The sequence below is a fragment of the Xiphophorus maculatus genome, chromosome 10 (genome assembly GCF_002775205.1).
Source record: "Xiphophorus maculatus strain JP 163 A chromosome 10, X_maculatus-5.0-male, whole genome shotgun sequence".
Classification (NCBI taxonomy): domain Eukaryota; kingdom Metazoa; phylum Chordata; class Actinopteri; order Cyprinodontiformes; family Poeciliidae; genus Xiphophorus; species Xiphophorus maculatus.
Window position 1 is genome coordinate 8,154,373 of NC_036452.1, and position 26,110 is coordinate 8,180,482.

Consider the following 26,110-nt stretch of genomic DNA (forward strand, 5'->3'; position numbering starts at 1 on the left):
CATTTTTGGTATCTGAAAACATTTATCATACCCCTTGAGCTTTTCCACATTTTGTCACCTCATCAGTACCACCACTTACTTATTTTTAAAGATTTAGGACACCCAGATCATAGTTTAACTTATGAGTCTGGGTTTAACCTTTCTTAGAAGTCAGTCTTCAAGGAAAGTAAAAACATTCCCCTGTTGACCAAACTGGTAAACTTGTAAGAGCCCTTGGCAATATTGTGTCTTCTCATTCCTAAAACCTGCTTTGTAAGATGATTTAACAACTTAGAGTTGATCATAAAAATGTTTTCTCAGTTTTTCTTGCTCTGAAGAATTTCCCTCAGGAAACATTTATTACTACGGTCAAAACAGAGGTTTCTCGGTAACATTTAAATTCACAAAGTGTAAAAAAAAAGCCAATGAAAAAGTGACCTAATTCAGATGTGTGATCATTAATCATCAACGTTTAGCATTATGCTTTGGTTAATGCACCCTTTTAACTTGTCACGTTATATTTTTCATGTACATAGTGCTTTACACTTGGAGATATTTCTCCTCTTGTCCTTGCCTCCCTGTTCTGCGGCTCTACATGCTCGTATAAAAGAAGCACACATTTGCCACATCGACAACTTTGATGCAAGTGTCAAGAGTTTGTTCTGCCAGCTAAGCAGCATGACAGAAATGTGATCCTGCCCCTGGCTACTCAACCTTGGCCAATACTGGTAACCTTAAACTTAAATGAATCCGAACAGGGAGGGTGCTGGATTAGGTTTATCGTCACAGGGGATGAAACGCTGAGAAGAGGAGAGGGCTTTCAGAGTTAATAGAAGCAGCGGGAATGATGTGCAGGTACAGTAAATCTCCGTGGGTCATAAATTCTGGATAAAAAAAGACCGGATATAATAAATTTTTTATTCGCTCAGGTCCATACTCTAAATCTCAACAGCATTTGGTACAGTGCAGTGAAATCCTAATCAAACATTGCTATCGGACAGCAAATGCAATAAACTTTCATTCCCCTCAAAATTAACTTTCAGCATAGTGTCCGTAATGTGTATTTTAGCTGTCTTCTAGGTTGTGTCCTCAGAATTGAAATTTAAAGAGCCACACTAATAACAAAAGTAATCTCATATGTGGTTACATTTGAAAGTGTACATTCTAAACACTGCTGAGATAGAGCGACCCAGATTGGGTCAAATATGGGCCGATCCAGTCCTGAACAAATTTTACACCACAAGATTAGGTTCTAGGTCTGACCCAACATACAGAACCCAAACATAGGTAAGTAAAACAAATATAATCTGCATGAGGAAACAAATAATATGCTGGTTAAATTAAATTTAATTCAGTGTTATTTATTTTTTAAATGAACCATATAATGTTTTATAAGCCTTCTAAAAATAAACAGCTGAATCTGAATACCAAAATTCATCCTCGGTTTAAAATGCAGTATGACATAATGCATATTTTTGCCCTAGTAGGCACATCTTTGCTTATAACTAAAAAAAGTGACATTAATAAACAATGCAATGGAACTTAAATTACAAATAGATATAGCTGCTTGATTTGTAAATGCTGATTTTTATTGCCAGCTGCTACCTCTTACCAATATACACAATAAGATGTTAATAAAATGTTAAGTTTAGTAAATAACATTGTTACTTTATACATAATACTGCATAAATATTGCAGTAAATGTAGTCTATTCTGAGTGTTTGATCCATTTTATGGTCAAAGTGTGAATATTGAACAGATTTAGCCAGCTATTGAGAATGAATTTTGATTTAAAATCCAGCTGAATTGACAAACAAAGCACTAATCTGAAAAACACCCAAAGGGACCCATTGTCATTTTGGACAAGCTGCATATATTTACTGCTCTCAAATGGATGAAAGACAAATGTTAGAAGTGGACTTTACTAGATTTCTACCAGAAAGCTAGATTTTAAACAGCATGCTACCATTTTCTGGAAAAAAAAAAGACATTCCCACTGTGTTTTTGTTTTCATTTGTTCTTTTAAGGCCAGTATGAACCACCACAAATGAAAACATTGTACCCAACACTGAGTGTTTGACTCAATTACTAATCTTTAAATGATAGTCAATTTATGTTATAATAATTATGAGGTCTGAATTTCCATTCCCAAAATAGCCATATCACAGGCTTTTTCTCCAGTGCCTGTTAAAGACCTGCTTGTCAGTATAGTTAGCACAAAAATAATGATAAGGATTACTTTGAAACCTCTGTAGAGAAGCTCTTACATTTCTTCCTCTCCTGCTAATGAACACAATTAGGAATGAAACTGAGCTCATTTTAAGCTAAATTGAACCTCATTTGCCTCTTGGCCTCAAGGGAGTCTCGCCCCTCAGCAGTGTGGAAAGACCAGTTTGGACATCACTTCCTCACTTCCCCCATATTTTCTCTGCTCTTTGGCTGAGCTATACCTTCACCTTCACATGCATAAGGATTTTATTGAATATTCCAAAGCATTTTAAAGCAACATGTCACTCACTGTTCCATGTTAATGATTGTTTTGCAGATTAAGATTCCACTTGTTTAAATACATTTAAATAACCAAAAAGTTCATTATTTCTGTTGTTCATTTCAAAATGTTAAATTGACGTACAAACAACAATATTTCAAGCATTTGCTTTTGATCATTTTGACAAAACTTAAACTCAAGAACACTAGGATTATGCAGCAAGATAATAATCCAGACCTCATCAGCAAGTCTACCTTTGGGTGTTTTATAGTTATCTAATCTGGATTAAAGCATGACTGAGTTAATGTATTGTGACATCCAATTGAGTTGATTTAAAAACAATTGTGCAAGGAAGAGTGAGCCAAAGTTCTTCCACACGTTTCTCCACACAGATTTAAGAGACTCGTTGTTCATGGAAATGCTTAGTAGTAGCTGCAAAAGGTGGCACAACCAGGAATTAGGTTTAGGGGGAAATTACTTGTTTGCATGTTTTGATAGTTTTTTCCCTTAGTAAATTAAATCATCATTTGAAAACGACTTCTTGTATTCACTAGGAAAGTGTGCAATGATACAGAAAAAGTAAAAACAAATCTTTAACGGGGCAAATACTTTTTTTTTCACTGTCTTGTACAAGATCGGACTTTTATTTTTTTAAAATTGAACAACTGAAAAAAATCACCTGATGTTATTCAAATGGTTCAAGATCCAGTTGTGTGCTTCACGTGCAGGTGAAGGTTCCGCTCGTAAATAAACCTTTGAAATAACGAAACCAGCTCAAATAAAGAATCAGTATTGGAACTCTTCGTTACTCTCCTCCCTCCCTGCCTCTCTTCCTCCTCTCTCTCCTCTCCAGTCAATGCGTTGAGGCAGCAGCAGGAATCCTGCGTGTGGTTCAGTGGCTGGAGGACAGCAGCAGCAGCAGCAGAAGGAGCAGGATACATCCCAAACCGAGCTGACCTGACCAGCATGATGGAGACTGTGAGAACCGTGGCTTGCCTGTACCTGCTGGTGGGCGTCTCGCTCCAGGTGGACGCGAAAAGTGGGAAGGAGACGGCGAGAGTCGGGAATTTCATGGAAGACGAGCAATGGCTGTCAACCATCTCTCAGTACAGCCGTAAGACCAAACACTGGAACCGCTTCAGAGATGTGAGTGCCGTATTTTCTTCTGCCTTTATACCTCCGCACTGGCGCTTTGGATGCACCTGGTGGAGTAAAGCCGCAAAGTTAACTCTCACCCCCAAACTACACACACAATGCTGCGTTTTAATCCGCATTAGTCGCCACGAAAAATGTTTTAGAGAGATTATAATTTTCATCTTTTTAGACAAGACTGCAAGTCCGAATAGGCGCGCGCTCCCATGTCCGCGCCCCTCCGAACTAATGAATGTGATGATTTTACACACTTTTACCTTTTTTGCATATATAAAAAGGTATATATATATATATACCTTTGTGTGTGTAGGGGTGTGTGTGTGTGTCGGGGGGGTGGGGGGTGGGGGTGTTGGTGTGTGTGGGGGGCGCGCGCGTGTGTATGTTTGCCTTTTTAAGACCACCACAAAGTGTGATAATTGTAAACTGGAGACATCACACGCCTTTTTCCTCATTTTGACATCAGAAGATGCATTCTCCCCCTTTGAACCTAGATTTTCTAGAACCACCTTTAGTCCTACGTTGTAAAGCTGCCAGTCTTTATGTCTCTGCCAGTTAAGGCCATACACGACTGATATTGTGTTCATTCTTTGTAAAATCAGATTGAAAGATCAGTGTCTTTAAAAAGCACTTTCAGGTCTTTAAAAGATAGTCCTGATTCCCAATTGAATTCCCAATTGGATTTAGTTTCAGGCTTTTCCAACACTGATATGTGTTGGTGTTGTGGATGTGGACCCAAATGTGAACAGGACATAAACATCACAAGGAAGCACACGAGAACCAGGACGAGAACAACAGTTCTGGGGAAAATCTAAGGAGGAAATGAAGCGAAGGATGGCTTATGGTTACAGGAGATGCTGAGTAGGGAAACAATGGATCTAACTAACCAAAACCTAGAAATTAATAACAAGATCAAAACCAACATACACAAAGAACAGAACTTCAGAAAGAGCTAAGAGCTTCCACACTAATTAATTGAATAATATGGAAATACCTTAATGACAATAGTGAACAACCCAAAATAGACACAGTCCAAACACATTGAAACATAACACTTAGCGATCATGACAAACACATGAATCTGCTGTTATCTCACCACTGGCTGTATGTTTAGGGCTCTCCTCCTGCTTGAAGGTGAACCTCCTCCACATTCTTGGGTCACTTTGCAGCCACACATGTTTCTACCAGTATTGCCCTGCATTTTGCTCCTTATATCTTGTTATCAATTCTAAATTGTTTACCTGTCCTTGCTGAAGTACAGCATTTTCGAGAAATGATGCTGCCACCACCATGTTTCTCTGTGGCTCACTGTGTCTCTATGGTATGAAAATACTCAAAATACTTTTCATGGCTTTCATTGATCAAGGACTGTCTTCTTGCTATTTTTCCATAAGAGCCGTATTTGTTGTCTTGTTGGTAAATTCTTCTACCTGATCAGTGGATCTACTGTAACCTTAAATGTTTTGTTTTCATAAGTGAAAAATTATCATAATAACATAAATTAAGGCTTGGAAATATAATTCTGGATGTTATTAATATATATATAATGTGTTTCACTTATTTAATTGAGCTACTGAAGTAAATAAACTTCTTAAGACTTTTAATTTATTGAATATGGCTGTCTTGACACAGAACATTTAAGAAAATCATGTTATTAATGTTATTGTTATGTTATTAAAAAACAATGTTATTAAAAAACAATCAAAAGGTAGAAAGATTGTCTATTAAATATTGAAAAGTGAATTTATGCCAGGTTAAGTTATGCTGTCACTTATTTTTACCTGAAATCTTCTAATGTAATGACTGAATTGACTTGTATGTTACTGTGTTTAAGTGTTTGACAGGAGCATATTTTTTTCTTAGGAACCATATATTAAAAACTTAACTATTTCAGGGTATATAGTCTGATGTAAGGTGACCTTAGTGTGACAAAAGACAGATAAATCCGTGGCATAAACTTCATGTTTAAGATCTCTTTGGAGAAGCTGGTGAGCAGTCTGAAATCCATGCAAGCCTCCACCTTAACATCCAGCAGCTGTTTGATCTCACTGCTGGGAAATATCAGCTCAGGCAGATAGTCTTATCAGTGTCGGCCAGAGAAAATTTCCAGCGTCTTTTACCGCCTTCGGTGCTACGTGAGGGTGCTCGCGATGTCCGCACAACTGGGTCTCAAGAGAATTTGTAATTGAATCGCAAATCTCAGCCACCAAGCAAATTTACATATCACCCCTCCTGGAGCTTGAAGCGGTGTGCCTCACCTGTCTGTTTGGATGAGTGTTTGGCAAACTGAAGGGTTGAACAGATTTGGGATGAGGCCTCATGGTGGGGGCGTCTGGCAGTATGCCCACCTGCAATATCCTGAGTACATTTGTTCTTGGCTATAAAATTTACCTTCAGTCCTCTACAAATTACAAAAGACAAACAAGATTTTTTTTGGAACATTTTGGATCGAGGCTGAGTGGGTCAGACCATTTATTGTCCTTAATGAATATTGTAGGTTTACGAGGGGATGCTTGTACAGCTGTATCTCAACAAATTACAATATTAATAAAAAGTTAATGTCTTTTAGTAATTGAGCTCAGAAAAAGTGAAACTCATCTATACACTCATTATACAGTAGACTGAGGCCTATATTTCAAGTGTTTCAATTAACATAAAAATTGTGTAATGAGTTAAATTTTGAGTTTTTATTACCTTTAAGCCATAATCATTGAAATTAACTGGAATGAAGTGAAATTATGAGTTTTCTGTTTTGAATTTTGTCACTGAAATAAGTAAATATCAAAATTCTGATTATATTTTAGTTTATTGAGAAGCTCCTTTGTTTTTGAATCAGGATGTAGTTATCCTGCTCAAGATATTCCTTATACATAATGTCTGGTAGGACTTTAACTTACAATTTACTTTTTAGTGTTTAAAAAAAATGAGAAATATTTTAAATAGGTGTGAAATTCATCAAACTAAATGTTAAATAAAATTAATATAACACTTAAGACCATGAAAATTCTGTTTTAACCTCATGATTTTTGTATATCTTGCTGGATAATATTACACACTCTATGGCAATTACAGAAAATCCTAACGATTTTTAAGAGGTTGTCAGATTAAATTGACTTTAGTACATCCGGAATCTAACACGCTCTCCTAAATGTCAAATAATAATGAAAAAGAAAAAACCTTTGTAGATTAGGTTCATTAAAGTTTTATTAATCTACAGTGAATTTCCTTTGAAAAGTCATGGTTGTGATAGGTTTTTGAATGTCAATGTGTTTGGTAAAATGCTGCACTGTAGCATCATGACCTCTTGTTCAGGAAATGGTGGCATTTCAGTCAAGAAAAGTCAAAAAAAAAATCCATCTTTGTTATCAAACAAAACGGAAAGGAAGAAAAAAGAGAAGGATTGACTGCAGCATATGTGAAGATGTGATGCTGTGAACAGATGGGCGTGCTAGCTTGTGCTCAGACAGGACAGTAATCTGCTGTTCAGGGCATTGAAATACTCCATCTGAAATGTGTAGGTTGCATTTGTTTACCATCTCGTCAAATATGAGGTGTGAAAAACAGATGGATTTGTACCTACATGAAATAAAGACAGGATTAAAAAAGCCTTGTTGACATGACATGATAAACAGCACATCCAGCCGCCTGTCCATCCAAAACTAGAGCTGCTCTGCCTCTCTACAATAACTCTTCACTCAATGGCAGTTACAGGGTCTCATAAGGAAGACCTTATAACTGTCATTAAGTGCCTCGTCTTGCACAAAATATACTTGAATGCAGTCTCATTTATATATATATATATATATATATATATATATATATATATATATATATATATATATATATATATATATATATATATATATATATATCAATCTGCTAAGAAGCTCGTGCCATTGCTCAAATAAATTACTGTGTACTTTTTTTATTCAGCCAGATTCTCCCATCTCTCTGAGCATTGCAGATAGGGACCTCATTAAGAAGCTCTGCAGACTCTTAGCCCACTATAGAGCACTGTTTAAGGTTTCCACCTGCCAGAGCTGAGTCCTGGCAAGTGGACTCAGCCAGCCATGGTTTTACTGATGGAAATGTATAAGATGTTTTTCAGCTGGCTACTCTGCTCTTTTAGATATTAATATTAATTACTGATATTATTTCTTTTATTGGTGCATGGAAATAACTTGATTTGTAGTTTTATTAACTTTACTCTGGTGGTTTCGTTAGCTTCTTGGCAATGTGAATATTGTAGCATAACATATTATCTCTGCATTGTCACTTGTTCCAGGCTTATGTGGATAATAATAGTGCATTGATTTTGGATTAAAACAATTCAAAGTACATAGGCTTTCATATATCTCAGCTACATGTTGAGATATGTGGAAGATGCATCAGCAAATTCAGTTTCTCTTGTCCTGTTTGGTTTTTCTACAACAGTTTAGGGCAGGGGTGTCAAACTCCAGTCCTTGAGGGTGTCCTGCAACTTTTAGATGTGCATCTGCTGCACCACACCTGAATAGAATAATTAGGTCATTAGCAAAGCTCTTGAGAACTTATCTACACAAGGAGGAGGTAATTAAGCCATTTCATTCCAGTGTTTTGTACCTGTGGCACAACTAAAAACTGCAGGACACCGGCCCTTGAGGACACCTGTGGTTTAGACCTCGACCAGAGCTGATAAACTGATTCCATTAAAAAATTTTGTAACATTGAATTGTTTTTCGAGCTTGTCTCCATTCCCCTATCAACTGTTATTTCTTCTGGATCAGCAAAGACTTGGCATGGTTTTTGAGTCCTAAAGTCAATACTAGACGAAACAGATGGTTATTTTTTCAACAAACCAGTTCCAGTTCTTTTCCAAGGCTTGCTGTGGAGCAATTTCTGAACTCTGTATTGAGCCTTTCTTAAGTTACTGAAGAATTCCTACCAACATCAAATTAAATTATCTTATTTCTATTCCATTCAAATTATGGAATGCCAGTATCTAAAGTTTAGTCACGTTATTTTGTCTCATTTCGTTAAGTGTGTTTCAATCTTAATTTGCATATATTTGCACATGGCTTACTGCTTAGTCACTCAATTATTTCATAATGAAGACTGTAGGGATTTTGAACTTTTGCAACAGTTAGACAGCATTAATAACCTCAATTATATAGGTTGCCTGCCTGAGTCCAATGGGATAATTTTATTTACTTTTGCCCTTGTTGCATTTTAAGGTCAAGAACAATTTGGCTTTGGGTTTTCATTGGTGCCTCCATCTCCAGATTAATGAAATCCTAAGGTTGTCCAATTTTATTATATTTTTTAGAAAATAAATATACTGTGAAATATACAGTACAGACCAAAAGTTTGGACACACCTTCTAATTCAATGGAGTTTCTTTATTTTCATGACCATTTATAAGGCAAGAAATCCCGGTTATTAACCTGACAGGGCACACCTATGAAGAGAAAACCATTTCAGGTGACTACCTCTTGAAGCTCATCAAGAAAATGCAGAGTGTGTGCAAAGCAGTAATCACAGCAAAAGGTTGCTACTTTGAAGAAACTAGAATATAAGGGGTATTTTCAGTTGTTTTACACTTTTTTGTTTAGTGCATATTTCCACATGTGTTATTCATAGTTTTGATGCCTTCAGTGTGAATCTACAATGTCAATAGTCATGAAAATAAAGGAAACCCATTGAATTAAAAGGTGTGTCCAAACTTTTGGTCTGTACTGTAAATCAAGCATTAATGTTGTTTTTTAATTAAAAAAGGCTTGATTCACTAAGTCTGATATTTAAACTTCTTAGGAAACAGAAATTACTCATTATTATATTCATTAATGCATTCCAGTGAAAAGCCGCTTCAAGGCTAAAGTGTTGTGCCAAACATTATTCCACTGAATTCTCTCATGTCCTGTGAAAGTCACTAATTAACTTCCAATTAAACTCCCATAACCAACTTGCTTCATATACATTATTTATGGCACGCTCCTATAAATGAGACAACATCAGTGGCTTGTTCACTGACCCTTCAACAGGTCGCTCCTGATTGAAGTCTTGATAAATGGAGGACCAGGGAAGGCTCTATTTTTCAGCAAATAAGATGTTGCTGCATCTCGACAGTGAGCTCATTCAGCTCACAGAGCCGCTGTCAGTAGAGGGTTTTCAGCTCCTGTAATCATCCTCCACCATTTATTAGCTTCCCGCAGGATTTATGCTTCAGTGCTAATGGCCACTGTAATTACAGATATGAAAAGTTAGAGAACGGAGGATGTATGCGATTATGTGAATATTATGAGGCCTCTTTCCAGTTTTGATAGAGTGCCACATCGCTGGGTGGAAATTATGTTTGGGAAAAAACCGTGACACTTAAATAAGCGGATAGTTATCTGAAAATCGACCCGTCAAATTTTCAGTTTTCACAAGCAAAAGAGAGGGAGAGGAAAGGAGATGCTGTTGTCTTTCCACCACAAGTGTGGGTGGCTCTTAATTGAGTGTAAACAATGCTTTGTGTTGCTCCTGTTGAGAAGTTCCCCCCTCCAGATACTAATTTATGTCTCTCAAAATAAAAAAAAAATAAATAAAAAAACTTGTAAAAGTATTCATACTCCTTAAACTTCTCCAATTGTTGTCCCATAACATTTCAATTTATGTATTTATCCAATTATCATAAAACTATTTGTTGTAATAGGAAAAAGTGTTTGTAGATTAATATGTTTCCTAATTGAGAGTAGCTGTGCTGACATTAGTGTGGAAGCACACAAATCAGCAGCAGAAGTATCAGCAGCAGCAGTGATGGCCTGAGTTCCATCTTTTTCAGCTGTTAACTTCGATGTGAGTTTCTGAAAATGTCGGGCTGAATAATTAGCTGTTCCAAGGCTCTTCTTCTGGCTCCATTGTTCATGCATTATTTATAGTGGCATCTGCCTGAGTTGTCTCTGTACTCGTGAAGCTCCCCTCTATGCCTTGCTGCAGGCAGAGTGATAAATACTGCCTCTCCGTGAATCTGTCTTCGCTTATAGCTGGCATGACGGCACACCCAAGATTCGATAGATGAGCCAGAATTTTGACAAACAAACAGAACTGTTTTATTGCTTTTTCACGAGCTGGTGATGAAACAGTGGATTATTTTCCAGCCTTATTCAGGAACTTTGCAGGGCTTTCTGAGGGGCAGTCCGTTAAATGCTTAGCATTGGGAATCACAGCACAGAGCTGAAAATAAAGTTTCAAAAAATTGAAACAATGACATTTACTCTTTTCACATTTTGTTCTTATTTGTCTCTTAACTCAGTAAAACAAAATAATTACTAGAGGTAATTCTAAATGCAATATATATATATAAAACATTAGAATCGCTCAAATACAGCAAATGAGAGCAAAATTTGTGCAAATGGAGAAAATAGGAATAAAAATATAAATTAAGCACCACCCAGTTGTACTTGGCTAATCGGTCTGTCTCCAGGCACACTACATTTCATTCATCCACTCTCAGTCAGCTTGATCAGTTGAGCAAGTTTCTTCTTGATAAAAATGTTTATTATTTTTCATACATCATCAAAGGTTTCTAACAGACAAAAGAATCATCCATCATACAACAGGAAGCAAAGAAATCTAGTTAATAAAGCAATATTGGCTTCATAGAATGGAAGTGTAATCTGAAATAATATTCTTTGACATGATACGTAATTTTAGAGCCATTAATATGACCCCAATGCATCATAAGAATGAGGTAAATTGAAACATACAGATTTGCATAAAAGGTCTCACAGTTTATCCTCAGGTGAACGTGGATGATTGTTATTAAAGGTCAGTGCAGTCCTCCGGTAGGCTGTTCCCTGTATTTCAGGAGTTTTTATTATTAGCTTTCTGATTTGAAGGTGCCCTGCACATATCTATGTTCTGATGAATTCCCCTTGGGTGAATGTAATTTAGAGCAGCACAGTTGTACCTCCTTGGAAAAAGGAGATTTGTAGGAATTGTGGTCTGTGTAACTGTTCTGTCTGGGTGCAGTCCACATGCGTATGACTTTAATGTAACGACACAGAGGAACAGCACCTTTAGAGCTTCTAAAAAAGCTGAATTTTGTTTGATTAAGCATACACAAATTATTATATCTACTGCATTCTGATGCAGATTCTCTGGTGTGACCTTAAACAGGCCTCATCTGTGCCTGATTTAAAACAAATCTTCAAAGAAGACTGGGCCATAATTCATCCACAGCTACACATAAATCATTGCCAGTCTATGCAAATGCTTGATAGCAGTTGTTGCTACCAGGGGAGGTACAGCCTGTAATAAGCTTTAGGAGGATTTAACTTCTTTACATAGAGACAGATTGACTTAGACTGCTTGTTTTTGTTAATAAATGAAATCATCATTTCAAACAGATTTTCTTATTTAATCAGATTATCTTTTTCTGTTTGTCAAATTTGTTTAATGATTTGAAAAGTGTTGATTATGTAAAACAGAATATATTTATATATATAACAGACTTTTATGACACTAGTATGGACATTTTAATACCTAAATACCAACATTGTAAATTTCAGCTTAATGATTCAGAACAAAAACGGCCAAAATAGGATCTGCGGCAGCACAGTGCCATGGAGTATAGATTTGTGGATGAATTGATGACTTTAGCCTGAGATCCAATTAAAAAAAAAAAATCTATATGGGATCGAATGCTGATATTGGTTTAAAGTGGTCCCACATCTACTTAAAATGCATGGATTACTTCTAGGGAGGATTACCCAGCACAGAATAGATAACATGTCAGGCAAGGGAACACTAATAACTTCATAAGTGTCTCAGTCATATAATTACGTCTCTGCAGAAGCAGAAATCTGGTGTCAAAACATTTAAACCACGTACAAACAATTAAACATCAAAAACCATTTTCTCACAATGTGAGCGATTGTCACAGAAATATGTGGTCAGCTTAATTTGGCTTGCACTGTCCTGTCTGGCTGACAATATGCAGCTGCAGAAAGGCTCTTGGTGTGAAATGAAGCGCGTTTAGGATGGCAAAAGGCTGTGTCACAGTTGGACCCTGGAACAAGCATTACCAGCAGGAGTAAGCACTAACATTAAGCTGCTGAATCAAGCAATCAAGGCAGAGTAAAGGCAACACTCATAACAAAATGCTGTTAATTGTCGACTGTACCAAGATTGCTGTGTAATACAGTGAAGATGACAAAGTTATTTGAAATCGAACTATAAATTATTCAGCTTTGCACTTTAGGTTGTTTGCTAGAAGTGTTTAATTACACCTACAGTACAATGCAAAAATGCCAAACCGTTAGATGAGCAGCATCTATAAGTGAAGTATTTCAAAAAGATGACAGAAATCCAATTAAGGTAACAGACACAGGACCAGAGGGCTGAACATTTTCTGTAGCGTATGCCAAGTTTTTAGCTTAGAGCTATTTAGAATTCATCTTGTTGGTGCTAAATACAATTTTCTGTCTGTCAGGCTGTGTTATCTTTAGTGTTTTTCATAGATTTCATAGAAGGAAATAGGAACAAATTGTGTCTTTACCACAGGCTGAAAGCAACAGTTTGTCTAAAGATGCGATTTAAAATTGATTCTTTGTTCTGTTGCAGATGTAGGGATGCGGCTAAGATTCAATTTAATTTAGAAAAGGTACAGGAACGGAGTCAAAAATCTGCAAAGAAGCAGTTAAAGTGTAGATTAATAAAGAGAAGATCCTTCAGAGAGCCAAAAGAAATATTGCTCAACACTATTCTAATGGAAAGTGAAATATAAAGGCAGTTAGAGATGGCTTGCAACTTTTTGACACTTTTGAGCAGTAAACTCTGGTACTTTGTGAAAATCTACCTGAAAATGTTTAATTTTAATTTGTTTAATAAAAAAAAATAATTAATTTGTTTAATTAAAATGTAATTAAACAAAAAGTTATTTTAGTTTTCAGAATTTAGAACAACATACAGTGTCAAATTTTTACAAAGTTTATAGAAAGGCCAGGTTGGTGAGCCTTTCCATAAATATGGAAAATAAAGAAAGAGAGATAGCCCACTTAGAAATAAAACAGACATAATTTGAATAAAAAGAGAGAAAAAAAACCCATAAACTGCTCTTAAAGGCCTTGTACCATTGGAGCCCTTCTGTTTTAGAAGTACTTCCTCCCAGCAACAGTCTATAACCATCACTGCTCCCAACAATCTCAGTTGGTTTTTATATTTCTCTTGTTATTTGCACAGTTTTTCTCATTTCAAATAACATTTCTGCTATTTGCACATCTCTGTTGTTTGCACGGTTTTATCTTCACTTCTGGTAAATAGACTGCTGGGTTTTTAATGCATAGACACATCCACATTTTGCACAGTTGGATATTTATTTTGACTAGTATGCTATTTTTAATAACAACACAATACTTTATGTTATAATTTTTCCAAACTGTGCAATTCTTATTATTCTTAGTCCTGTTTTTTTTTTTTTTTTTTTTTTTTTTTTTCTTTGTGTGAATCTAGATTTTTTGATTGTCTGCCACTTTTTCTCACTGTGGAACAATAAAAGGATATTTCGTCTTAAAACATTGATAAGAACTTTTGAAACTGCTCTTTCTTAATATGTTTATGTTTAAAAATATTTCTACTTTGCTTTTGAAAGAGCCATAGTGAAGGGGCCAAACTGTTCTATTTTCAAATGTTGGATTAGATGAGCGCTCTTTGAGATGTACAAAGCTTTGGATATTGTTTTCTAACCTATACAGAACAGCTGAATTTATACTGATACCTTATTATGCAGAGATGGAGTTATTAACTAATTAAACTTCTGAAGGCAAGTGGTTGCATGAGATTTTATTCAAGGGTTTTAATGTATAGATGCTGAAGAAAATTGTTGGACACTTTCAAATCTTTTTTGAAAACCATGAGCCATTTTTCTTCCACTTAAAATTGCTTTGTCCAGAAATTGCTTTAAAGCTGTTCCAGTAAATACATTCACAATTTATGCTCCTACAGCAATTTGTTTTATCAGCTAGTTAGCATAAAATAAAGCACAGATCTGTCCAGACAAAAGAAACATGAAGATAAGAAGCCATATTTTTGTTTCCTCGACATATATGTGTCTCTGAAGCACAATGAAATTATGATCAGATGACTGCAGTGACCTTTCTTGTCATCAGTCACAAACAGAAAGGATAGATGCAGTTTTTACATCAGTAGGCAAACACTACAGCGATAGCTTTGCATTCTAAAAATTCTCTGCACAGAGAGAGTTAGTGAATGGGAGCGATTATCTCAGTGGAGATGATTAAACCTGGAAAACAGCCTGCAAACATAGCTGTTTATACATTAGCCAGGTGGATTTGTATTGAGTCTGCCGAGCAAGGTTGTCCTAAATATAATCATGTTTGCCTTGGGTGGTGTAGTATTTTTGATGTATGTCTTTTTACTGTTGCCATTATTGCCATGAACTGTCAGGGGTGGAGCTGCACTAAGTGAACAGCTAATCTAAGCGGCGCAGCTATATGACTTGTTCTGCGTAAAAATAGATATAATAATATAAGGTGCTTGGGTTCAACCTGGCATTGATACATTCTTTGCTCTAGGCCACAAATCACTCACTGTTGAAACAGGATGACAGGTACCTTACAATTAGGCCAGGCAGCTACAAAAGCTGAGGACATGCTCTTGCCTGGGGAGAAACAGGCTCACTCACCATCTTCTGTGTGCTCACTCCGGACAAGAGGGGCTTGTCTGCCCCAAAGCTGCGTATGGAAGAACTGAGCCTCCTCTTTGTATTAACTGTGCAATGCAAGGAGGTGTCAAGGACACACATAGAAAGGACTCTGATCCTGTCAGCGTACAAGCATGTTAGGTGTTTGGAGGATGTATTTGTTTGTGTCTATGTCAGAGAAACTTGTAGTTTGCTGAGCTGACAGAGTAATGGATACAAACTACAAAGGGAGATCAGAATGACCGTAATCATGCAAATCTTATGGCGAGGATACAGAGCAGAGCTAAAGTGTTAATAGTTTTTTTTCCCTCAGTTGAAATAACCCACAAGAATCTCATTTCTCCATGATGGAGCCTTTCCTGGAGCCATAATGTGGCATCTCAGTGTGCATCCGTGTTTTACTGTAATTTCCCCCCGCCGCTGCAGGAGATTAGCATTATCAGCAGCCACAACAACCCAATTTGTCCTCATTGCTATGGCAGGCGCGCAGAATTAAATGTAATCAGCCGGCTAGCATATTTAACTTAGATGGCCCTGTGAGGACCTTTATTCAGAACCCTGTGCCAATTCAAATGGTCCGCTTCTCATCAAAATGTTCTTTTAACTGAGCTGCTGATGTTTAAACTTCTGTCTGACAGTTTGAAAGGGGCTTCAGTGGACCTGTCAGTCAGCGGACATGTTTAAACAGCTTGCACATTTGTTCAAATAGGCCTCCTAACAACTAAACCCATGATTACAAGGATTGATAAATGGCTGTAGTGTTTCATAACATGCTTGTTGACAATACTAATGAGTGCAGTAATTACGACTGCACAGTTGCACCGTAGACACTCTTTTTGCACATTTGTCATGACAAAATGCCAAACTTTTTCAGATGCAAATTTGCAGGATTGCTAGTATTTTTCAACCAAGTTTAAAAGATTAATACAAAAGTTCACGATGACTTTATAGGCAGATATTCTTATATGTCAAAATAAGAAATTTAGCTTTATTCTCCAAGTTTGGGCTCCGGTACTTCTTTGCTCACAATAAATGTAAATGTAAATGTAAATAAAGATTTAAAATATAAATATACTGTATATAAAAAACAAAATATAACAAATACACAATTTTCTTGTAAATTTGTATATATAAAGTTTTTGTTGTTTGTTTTTTTTTACAAAAGAAGAAGACAATATTCAATTAGTGAAATATGGTATTGATCTGATAATTCTTAAGTGGTTTACACAAAGTAGCACCTATCGTGGATGGCTGGATGGATGGATATTTTAGACAATGTGATTGGTTTATATCTGTAGATATTGGATCCAGAGAAGTTAAATATATACTGTATATACAGTATATAAAAAATTTGAAATATTTCTACTTAAATGATCAGTAATTTTAACAATAAAATAAGTTACATTAAAACTCAAAGATATACTTAAAATATTCACATTATGCAGTAGCTTGTCTTACTATAAGCAATCATTTTTTGAATAGTGCTCACCGTATTCAATAAATCCTGTTGCATTCAATGCACAGAAAGATGGCTTTGCTGGCTTTCAAAGGTTGCCAGATAGGTTTCGGAATACAGTGTTCAGTTTAAAAATGTGAAACTTACGAAGTTTGTTTTTCTTCCTTCAGGCGAAAAAGTCTGTTTGTTCAAATTTATTGAAGCAGATTTTATTTTCCCAGCCTCTTGTCGCCACATTCAATATTGATTGAAAATCCTCTGAGTGAGGTCAGTGTGCAAAGACCAAACATGATTTAAGTTCATTCAACTGTTTGTGTATGCTGAGAACTTTTTTTGTGTGTGTTTGCAAATCAATACTGATGAGTCGAGTTTCTACAAAGCGAAAATAGCCCACTTGCCAGATTTTGTGTTAGAAGAAGAGTCTCCAAGAAGACTAACACTGTATGCAGAAGCACTGAGGTTCCGCACGTTAAAGACAGTTGAGCATAAGCTCTGAGGTCCCCGGGGCATCTGTGCAGAGCTCAACCTGGAGTCTCGCCTCCTCTCTTTCTGCCTCTTTGTTTTGCAAATGGATTGTGGGGGGAGGAAGCAATAAGATGCTGCAGAGACTCTGTTGTTCCAGGGTTCTGCTTTGCTCAGCAGTGTGATCCGACCGAATCCATTTATTTTTTTCTGCGCCGCTATATTCTCCAATTACTGCATCTCGCTGAGTATCCAGCGCCTCAATTTGGCTGCGAAGCCTGCTGCAGCAAAGTGAACTGGGCCGCCGTTTGATCACTTCATCTGTGATATGAGACCGCAGCTGAAGGACTCCTGAGAAGAGAACGTTATAATATTTTTTATTGTGACGCAACGTCTTGAAATCTGCTGTTATTAGCTGATGGAATCTCCTTTTATGAAGAAAGCATTGTTGTTTCCAGCCTTTTTTATGTAGCCTGGGCATGAAGCATCTTGTGCTTTCACCAGAATTTAGTTTACCTAGCTGCTTTTGTTTGCAGAAACTCAGCCAGCCTTAGTGTTTTCTGCATTTTAGCAAATGTTTTGGATGGATGCATGCTTTTGCAGCTGGCCACTTTGTTGCTCAACTAAAAAGACATGCCCTTCACTGTGCAGATATGACTGCTGATTGTGCTTGCACTGCACTGCATTGCAGGCAGGCATCTTACCTTGTGAAACAACATGTGTCCTTTGCCTGCAAACCCCCGAGCGGTCCAGCACAGATGATCAATTTTATCCAGTTCTGTGTTGCTCAGCAGCAACTTAATCCTATAATACTCGGGTATTTGTTGCAACTGAGGCTATGCCATATTTCTCTGTGGGTTTCTTCTGTCATCTTTGAAATGTGATGGGAAAATCTCTGACTTTATATCTGTGGTACACAGTTATCTTAAAAACAATGCAATTCAACCGCAGAGCCAGTCTACCTCTGCTGCAGCAGAACTTTTACAACTGTCACATTATCTGTAGTGCAAAAGCTATGATGTGCGAGCACATCTAAAGTTGTTGCTGTGGTTTCTGTTTCTTCTATAAGTGAAAACACAATTGCTTTTTTCCAACGGTCTCTTGCAAAAGTATCATAATCAATGCAACCACAAACTTCCATATTTTACTCAAACTATGTGACTGACAAATACATAGTATCATATATCTGCAAAGTGACAGGAAAATATTCTTTTTTTAACACATAACATTCTGAAGTGTTCAATTATATTCATCCCCTTTACTTTGATAACCATAAATACTGTAAAACCTACTGCCACAAGTTGTATTTAGAAGTTTATATCAATATAAATAAAACTGTTCTGTGAAGGCTCAAAGGTTTGTTAAAGAAGTTTATTGAACAAATAACATCTTGAAGACCAAGAAACATGGTAGATACATCAGAGATAAAGTTGTGATGCAGCTAAAGCAGGTTGAGGTAAAAAAAAATCTTTAAACATTTCCCTAATAACTGTTTTTTACACAATATAATCAGCTTGACTACAAACCTACCCAGACTTAGCTGTCCAATTAAACTGACAGACTAGTCAAGATGAGCAGTTATCTGACATTCACCAAACAAGCCATTTAGATTTTTATTTTCAAAAACATTCACAAACCACACATTATTTTTCCTACTTCACAATTTTGTACAACACTGAATACATTTTTTGGGTTGCAGTGTCACAGAATGTGAAAATGTAAATGGTTCAGATTAAAACAGTGAGCAGCGTCATTTCAAAAACTCTGCAATGCATTTCCGATTGTTTGAATCTCTGGTTGGTCTGCTCCTTCTTCTGTTTGCCAAGTTCTCTGCGATTTTCCGAGACTGCAAGCCACAAACAGAACCAGATATTACCTCCACCACTCAGACCCCAGCATGCTGAATCACAGAGACATAATGATACGGCAAAGCAAAGATGTACTCCCACTGCTCCACGGCAACTACAGAAAGGATGAATTTAAGACAGCGTCCGAACAGTGTGCCCTTTGCAGCAATTTAAAGTACGGGCTGGGAGTACGCAACTAATTCAGCTGCATTAATCAGGCAAAACACATTACCGGGCAAATCACGGCTGAGCAAAATGATGAGCTGACATTGTTCTGCCAGTCAAACAGCCTGATGCACATCAGTGATCCAATCGTACGACACAAACCAAGCACAGAGTGGAGCAATCAGTGGAGAAAAAGCCTCTGCTGGTTCTTTTCTTTCATTACAGACATGACCCAGAACACTGGTCTATCCATCAGCCTGTGTTTATCCAGTCACCGGCAGACTAAATGACTTCAAGAGGCTGGATAAATGACAACTAGTGGGGGGATGCAAAATGTCCAGATCATCATTTAACCTCCATCTCATATCCGGCAGCTTAAGAGATGTTCTCACGGCAAATATTGACCTCAGAAAATCAATAAGGAATATTGCAGAGGATGAGGCAAGCTGTTATTGCACAGAGAGTGGGGGATTTCTTCTGAAAAGTTTCTCTACCTTTGTGTATCTGATTGAATTGGTTCATGGGACAGTTGCAAGAAATATACCAAGGAATCAGCATCATGATTTCAGACACTTACAGCCTACATTCCCATCCAGGCTCCCATAGTTCCTGGTGCCAGTAATTTTGTTAGTTTGAAAAGAAAATGACCAGAGGATGAGGCCACGTGAAATTTTAATCTTTCAAATTGTTGGAACGGTTTTTGCTAATTCTGCTGCTTTATTAAAAATATATATTGAGCCTCGCAAAAGCAAGTCGTAGCACTTTTGTTTAAAAGAATTACATGTTTATAAAGAAACATGAAATGTCTATCAAAGCTGTTTAGCTTTTCTTTTCTGCATTTCATGGAGTTCTGGAAGAATTATATCGCTCCAAAACATAACATTGTCTATTTTCCACTATGTCATTACTTTTCGTTTATTTTGAGCTTTGAAGTTTATATCTTTCTTCATTTTGCCTTTGAAAATATTGGTTTATATGTTCTGATGCTATTTTTTGATGCTTTTTGGCAATTTATGACAGATTCTCTTTGTTCAGTAGTTTATTATACTGTCAAATGGTCCAGAGCTAATCTCTGGGCTTGCAGAAACGTTCTGTCAGCTTAAACAACTTGTAAAATAGATGTCATTATTTTAGACATTATTATATGGCACCAAATCCAGTGTGTCACAGTGAGTAACTGGAGCACTGCGAGCCAAATCCCATTACAAACGGCATTGAACTTCATATCTTTCAATGAGACAGACATGCAGTTAAACGGTTTAGGAGCAGCCCTGCTGCAATCATGTTGAGCTGGAATCCAATGTGCATAAACATTTTTGATGTCACTGCTCGTGATTAGAATGTTTTTTTTTCTGTGCTGCAGCACTGGCTGAGGTTTGCGGCTGGCAGGTTGAGGGGTTTTTAGTGGTATTTATGTCTCCAGCAGACAAGGCCCTGGCAAGGTGAGCTAGACGTTAACTCAGAGGAGTGCAGTCAGGCTTGCGGCCAAACGTTGTCAGCCTAATGCCGGCAAGCAGTCCAGGAGGAGCAGTCGCAGCATCTGGATAGTCAAGCTCCATTAGGCTCCTGGCTCTGTTTTACACCGGCTTGCGTTACAGCCTTGTTGACAAATGGCAGGAGAGGTGGTGTGTGTGATATGAATCAGCTCAGGGGACCTCCAGCATGAATATCATTCCCACTCCGTTGCTCCCTGGTCTTTCCTCTCCCTCCTTAGCTGTTGTCGAGAAACTCTTGCAGCTGCCTTCCTGGGATTCATGGGGACAGCGTTAACTCTCAACCTTGGTGAAGGACTAAACACAGCCTCTGTCCTTGCCATCACACTGCTGCTGACAAAAGAAAAGGACCTCTGCATTTAAACCCTTTCTTGGTCTTATGTCAGTCCAGGCAACTGCAAAATCCTTGCAGCTAATTAACTAAGTACATCTGAAGTAAGGGTTGAGCATCTTTGATGTAGTCTTATTTTCTGCCTTATTGCTGAAATACTCCATTATTGCTAGTGCTCTATAATGGTATGTTTATGGGAAATTTCAGTATTTGAGCTTTTAATATTAATTTCAATGTCAAGATGCAAATCTGACAATGAAAGGTTGTTTTCTATGATGTTGTAGGTGCCACTGTTACAACAGCTTTTCTGTATGATATTTTGACTTTTACCAATTATAAATAGATTATTTTCCAGGAAACTTTATGTCAGATTCAATGTAGAAAGCACATTTTAAGTCAAAACAAAGAAAGCGAGGAAGACACCATGTATGACTAAAGAAAAGAGTAGGGAGGCAAGGCAATGAAAATGGCATAATATACAAATACATAATATGTGTATATTTTTTTTTATACCTTTTTGGTCGCTTCACTGCAACTGCTGTATTTATTGCAAGCTGATATACAGTATATATATATTTTTAAAAAAGAATAAATTGCTCCCACATGCCTGACTTGATGAATGTGTTTCCGTTGTGTTTGTGAATCCAGAGCAGAAGTAAAACAGATAAAGCAGTGAAAAACAGCTAAAAAAAACAGAGCAGACTGCACTGCTTCATCACTTCCCTCCTCAAAGTTACTCCCAAATAAAGAAACTTTGGAAACAAAATGTCAAGTTTTGATTCAAAACAAACAAACAATCAAACAAAAAACCCTTCTGTCTTGTTAAATTAGTAATACATTTCACAACTAGTTGTAAGTTTGGTCTCTGGGGAGCAGCAGCAGACCTCAAACTTTACGATAACTCCTTATGTAAAATCAGAATCAATGACATACCCAAGCTCTTTATTTTATGGCTTGAGGCAAAGTTGCATTTCTTCTCTACTCTTATTCATGTTGTTTACAGAGCCACACAATTCTAAATCTCAAGATTTTAACAGAGTATAGCATAAAATTACGCTCTATGTGGACAATGTTGTTCTTTATTTGAATGGTGCTGAGCTGACTCTTTCAAAAGTGATCAGTTTATTTTGCAAAGGGTAATTGTTAGAATACAAGTCACTTATTGAAAAACCAAAAGCTCTTACATATTATTCAGTCTGTCAGAGATTTAGTCAATCTGAATGAGATAGAAAAGGAATCGGTTATAACTTACACTTTCACCATGTATTAGTGCATATATGTCAAAGAATGTGCTGTTTATAGGGTAGTTTAATGAAGCAAACCTTACAATGTTGTGTTTCTCTTAAACACACTGCTTTTCTGGAGGATAAAACATGCAGAGAGAGGCTGAGGTGGGTATTGATGTGTAATGCCCTTGGACTGAAGCCAGGGAGGTGAAATGGGATAAAAGGGAAACCGTCACTGATATGTTGACTCAAGGTTATCCTTTAAAGAAGCTACATCTCTCTGTCGTCAGTTTTTTGTTTAGTTTGTTCTTGCTGCTACGATAGAAAAACATCCCAGCTTCCCATTGAATTTAAAGATTCCTATCCATTCATCCCTGTGTTCTCACAAAGCTTACAGTAGTTACACCTAAAACACAACTTCTGAGCTGGAAGAGAGAGACTGTTGCCTTCTGGGATGCAATCACAGACAGAATGGAGCCCACCCTGTCTTCAGGACTCCTACCAGCTAATAGAAGTGGCAGTTGATCATTTTTAGTTAATAGGTTCAAATAATCCCCTGTTAATGTCTTGTGCAATCCCTGGACACTACATGTATTTGCAATCAGTGTGTTATGGTCTGACAGCTTAACTCCTGCTATGGCCAAATGGCTCTCTACATGCTAAACAGTAGCAACAATAAATCTGTTATAAATTTTAACATGATATATATTTTTTTCTTTCTCCATTCCCTCCATGCTGCTGGTTTCTACCACAGGAAGTTGAGGTTAGTCTCTCCTTGTCCTTTGTTTTGTGTTGTGTTGTTCAGTGCTTTGGAAAAGTATTAATATGCCCAGAACCTTTTCTCCTAACGCTAAAACCATAAATGTTAATGTATTTTTTTTTCCAATATAAAGTGACAAACTACCACCAAAGGGAATAACTGAGAAGTGGAAAGAAAATGTTGACATGGTTTTTACATTTTTACAAATGTGTACAAAAAGCCGTCTTTACTTTAATGTCACTAAATAATATCCAAGATATTCAAGACAACAACCCTACGCAACCAAAGCTACAATAAACTGATTTAGGTAAAAGATAGAGTCCATAGAGTGGCATTGGCAAAGTCCAGACCAAAATGTAGCTGAGAATCTGTGCTTTAAAATTAATGTTCACAGATACTCTATGTCCCACCTGACTAAGGTTGAGCAGTTTTGTAAAGATGAATGAACGAATTTTTTTAATAAATAGATGTGCAAAGCTGGTAGAAACATATCCCAGCTGCTGTAATTGTTGAAAAACAATAGGTTACATGAAGTACTCAAGCAGTTCTACTGTATATACACACATCAGAGCTTCCAGATTTTCATAATTCGTAAAAATCTTGCATCACTTTCCTTTATCTCCACAATTATGCATTGCTTTGTGTTGGTCTATCACACAAAATCCAATAAAAACCATTGACGTTTATGATTATACCACAACAAATTAAAAAAAAAAAGTTCAAAGATAAATATGATTGCAGGGCACGGTATGTGTTTGTTCAGTCACGTCTCGCAGGCTGCCTGATGGGTGAGAGATAATTCTTTTTAAAGCACAAACACACACCCAAATCAATATAATACAGCATATATTTCTGCCGCAGTGGAGTGCAGCCTTTGACTCCAATTCAGCTGCAACACAAACACATTCAGAGTTAGGCGCATTAACATGCAAAACACAAACAGCTAAAAAACTTACAGCCAAAGTCAAACTCACAGATGCTTCACTAATGATGAAATAATACGAAACACAACTCATGAATAAGAATGTATTCTTTCTGAGATGAAAACTGTAATATCAGGGATGAAAAAAAAGAGGTGAAAACTCAAAGCGCATTCTTTTTATCTCTCACTCTGTTCACAGTATTTGGAGCTGCCTTTTGGGTGTTCTTGTTCAGCTTGACTTGAGAGCTCAGTCTCCGTATCCCCTCACCAGAATAAGTCTGAGCTAAAATGATCAGACCTGATCCTCGGGGTCCTTGCTAGGACTTGTGCCAAATAGTAAGCAGTTGATCCTCGCTGTCCTGACAGAAGGAGAAATGGGTCAGAGTGGATGAAAACGGGGGAAACAGAATTTATCATTCCAGCACAACGCCTTCAGGGACAACTTAAAAAAATGTGTTCGTTTGCAAATATTCCCTTAGCAAATATTCCCTGTTCACGGAGCAGGAGTGGTGATGTATTTAAAGTTCAGAGTCTGGCTTTGTGAAGATTACTTTAGTTTAGAAACTATGTCTGCATGATTCAAAATGTGTTTAGATCTTCACTCTTTACCGGGGAATGTAAACAAACCTCTTGCTAAAGATCCTCAAGATCCCTCATGTTTGCTCAGTTTTCCCAGAACTATAGAAGTGTAAATTATTTTTGATCTGAACTATTCTCTGATGTGTTGCCAAGTCAACGAGTCAAGGAGGGAAGCGCTTCAACATGTTAGTCAACACAATACATACTTGCAAAGGTGTGTAACAACTGAAGCTTTTCACGTTTGTTTTATTTGAGTCTTACTATATAGATGTAGCAGAAAAATAGTAGGAAATAGCAAATGATTGTCCATTTTTTGCAAGTTTAATCTGTAAAGTGTGACATTTGTTCTCCTGAGTTAAAACATTATAGATTATCTTCTTTCCCATTGAAATCCAAGGCAGTTGTGCGATAGCGGCATGTAGTTTGGAAGGGAACAAAATGCTGTGTCTGTTAATTGCTGCTTGTTTGCATATAAGACCAGATTTACCTACTCCGCTGCACACTAGGGTACTATTAGTTGTAGCTTCATGTCAAGTCGATATTAAAACACCAGGAGGGAATTCAGCTTAGAAAGTTTGCTTAGGTTTGTTGCTCCAGCTGCAGCTTCTGTTGTTGTATTATTATGGACAATAACAGGCAAGGTTTTATTAGTTTTCTTGTCTTGTGTCCATACCCCAGCCTTCCTCAAAGATGTATGGCTTTCTAGACTTCTTCAAATAGAAATCTGACAAGGATAGCAGGCATTTATGTTCAACTCCACCCCAAAGTCATTACTTTGTAAGAGCAAGATAGCACAAACCCACTTAGAAGAGCTGGAGATCTCAAGTTTCTCTACAAATTCTCAATTTAATTTAGGTCTGGACTTTGAATAGGCCATTCTAATGCCTGAATATGATATGATCCTTTGTAACTTCACCACAGTCATTTAGGGTCTACCATACTGTTGTAAGGTAAACCTTTGCAGTATGATACCATCACCCTTCGAGGTGAGGATTGCATATTTAAGGTGTTAGCTTTCAGCCACATACAGTGTTTTAAACATCCATCCACACTAATACCTTGAGAAAACGTACACATTCAGTAGGAAACATGCAAACTCCCTTCTGCATAATAACTTCAGCAAATGAAGTCAGTTCTGAATGTTATTTATAGCATATGGCTCACTTCTTATATATTCTTTAATTATGTATGCTTATCTGGATTTTCATTATTGCATGAGTGAGCTTCCCTGTTGTTTCTTTCTGGCATAAATAATTAAATCGAATAATGCAAATATTTTTGTTTTACAGGACGACTACATCAGAAATGCAGAGGAGACCACCGGCTCTGACGAAAGTGAGTAGCAAAAACAAAAGTTCTTTCTTTTCATAAAGAGCAAATAAGTCTAAGCTTTCATTTGAAGTGTTCTTTTACAGAGAATGTAAAAAACATTTTACAATAATATACACTATTATCAAGACAATCATGTTATAAAAAAAAACTGAAAATATAACTTGCCATTATGCATAATTTCTAGGCAATAAAATGGCATGGCACCTATTATGAAAGCATCGACTTCTTTTAGTACTTG

The 26,110-nt window shown here is 36.9% G+C and overlaps 1 protein-coding gene across 2 annotated transcripts in view; it reads left to right on the plus strand.

The window, feature by feature from the left end:
• The first annotated feature begins 3,319 nt into the window (after positions 1-3,319).
• spock2 (SPARC/osteonectin, cwcv and kazal like domains proteoglycan 2) overlaps positions 3,320-26,110 on the plus strand; it is a 41,672-nt gene continuing 18,881 nt past the window's right edge. Inside the window, exons 1-3 of one of the 2 annotated variants that reach the window (XM_014476019.2) lie at positions 3,320-3,613; positions 23,034-23,042; positions 25,830-25,875. In XM_014476019.2, coding sequence (XP_014331505.1) covers positions 3,434-3,613; positions 23,034-23,042; positions 25,830-25,875 — 235 coding nt within the window. In that variant the 5' untranslated portion in view covers positions 3,320-3,433. The remainder of the gene's footprint in view (positions 3,614-23,033; positions 23,043-25,829; positions 25,876-26,110) is intronic. The other variant, XM_014476022.2, reaches the window with a different exon arrangement.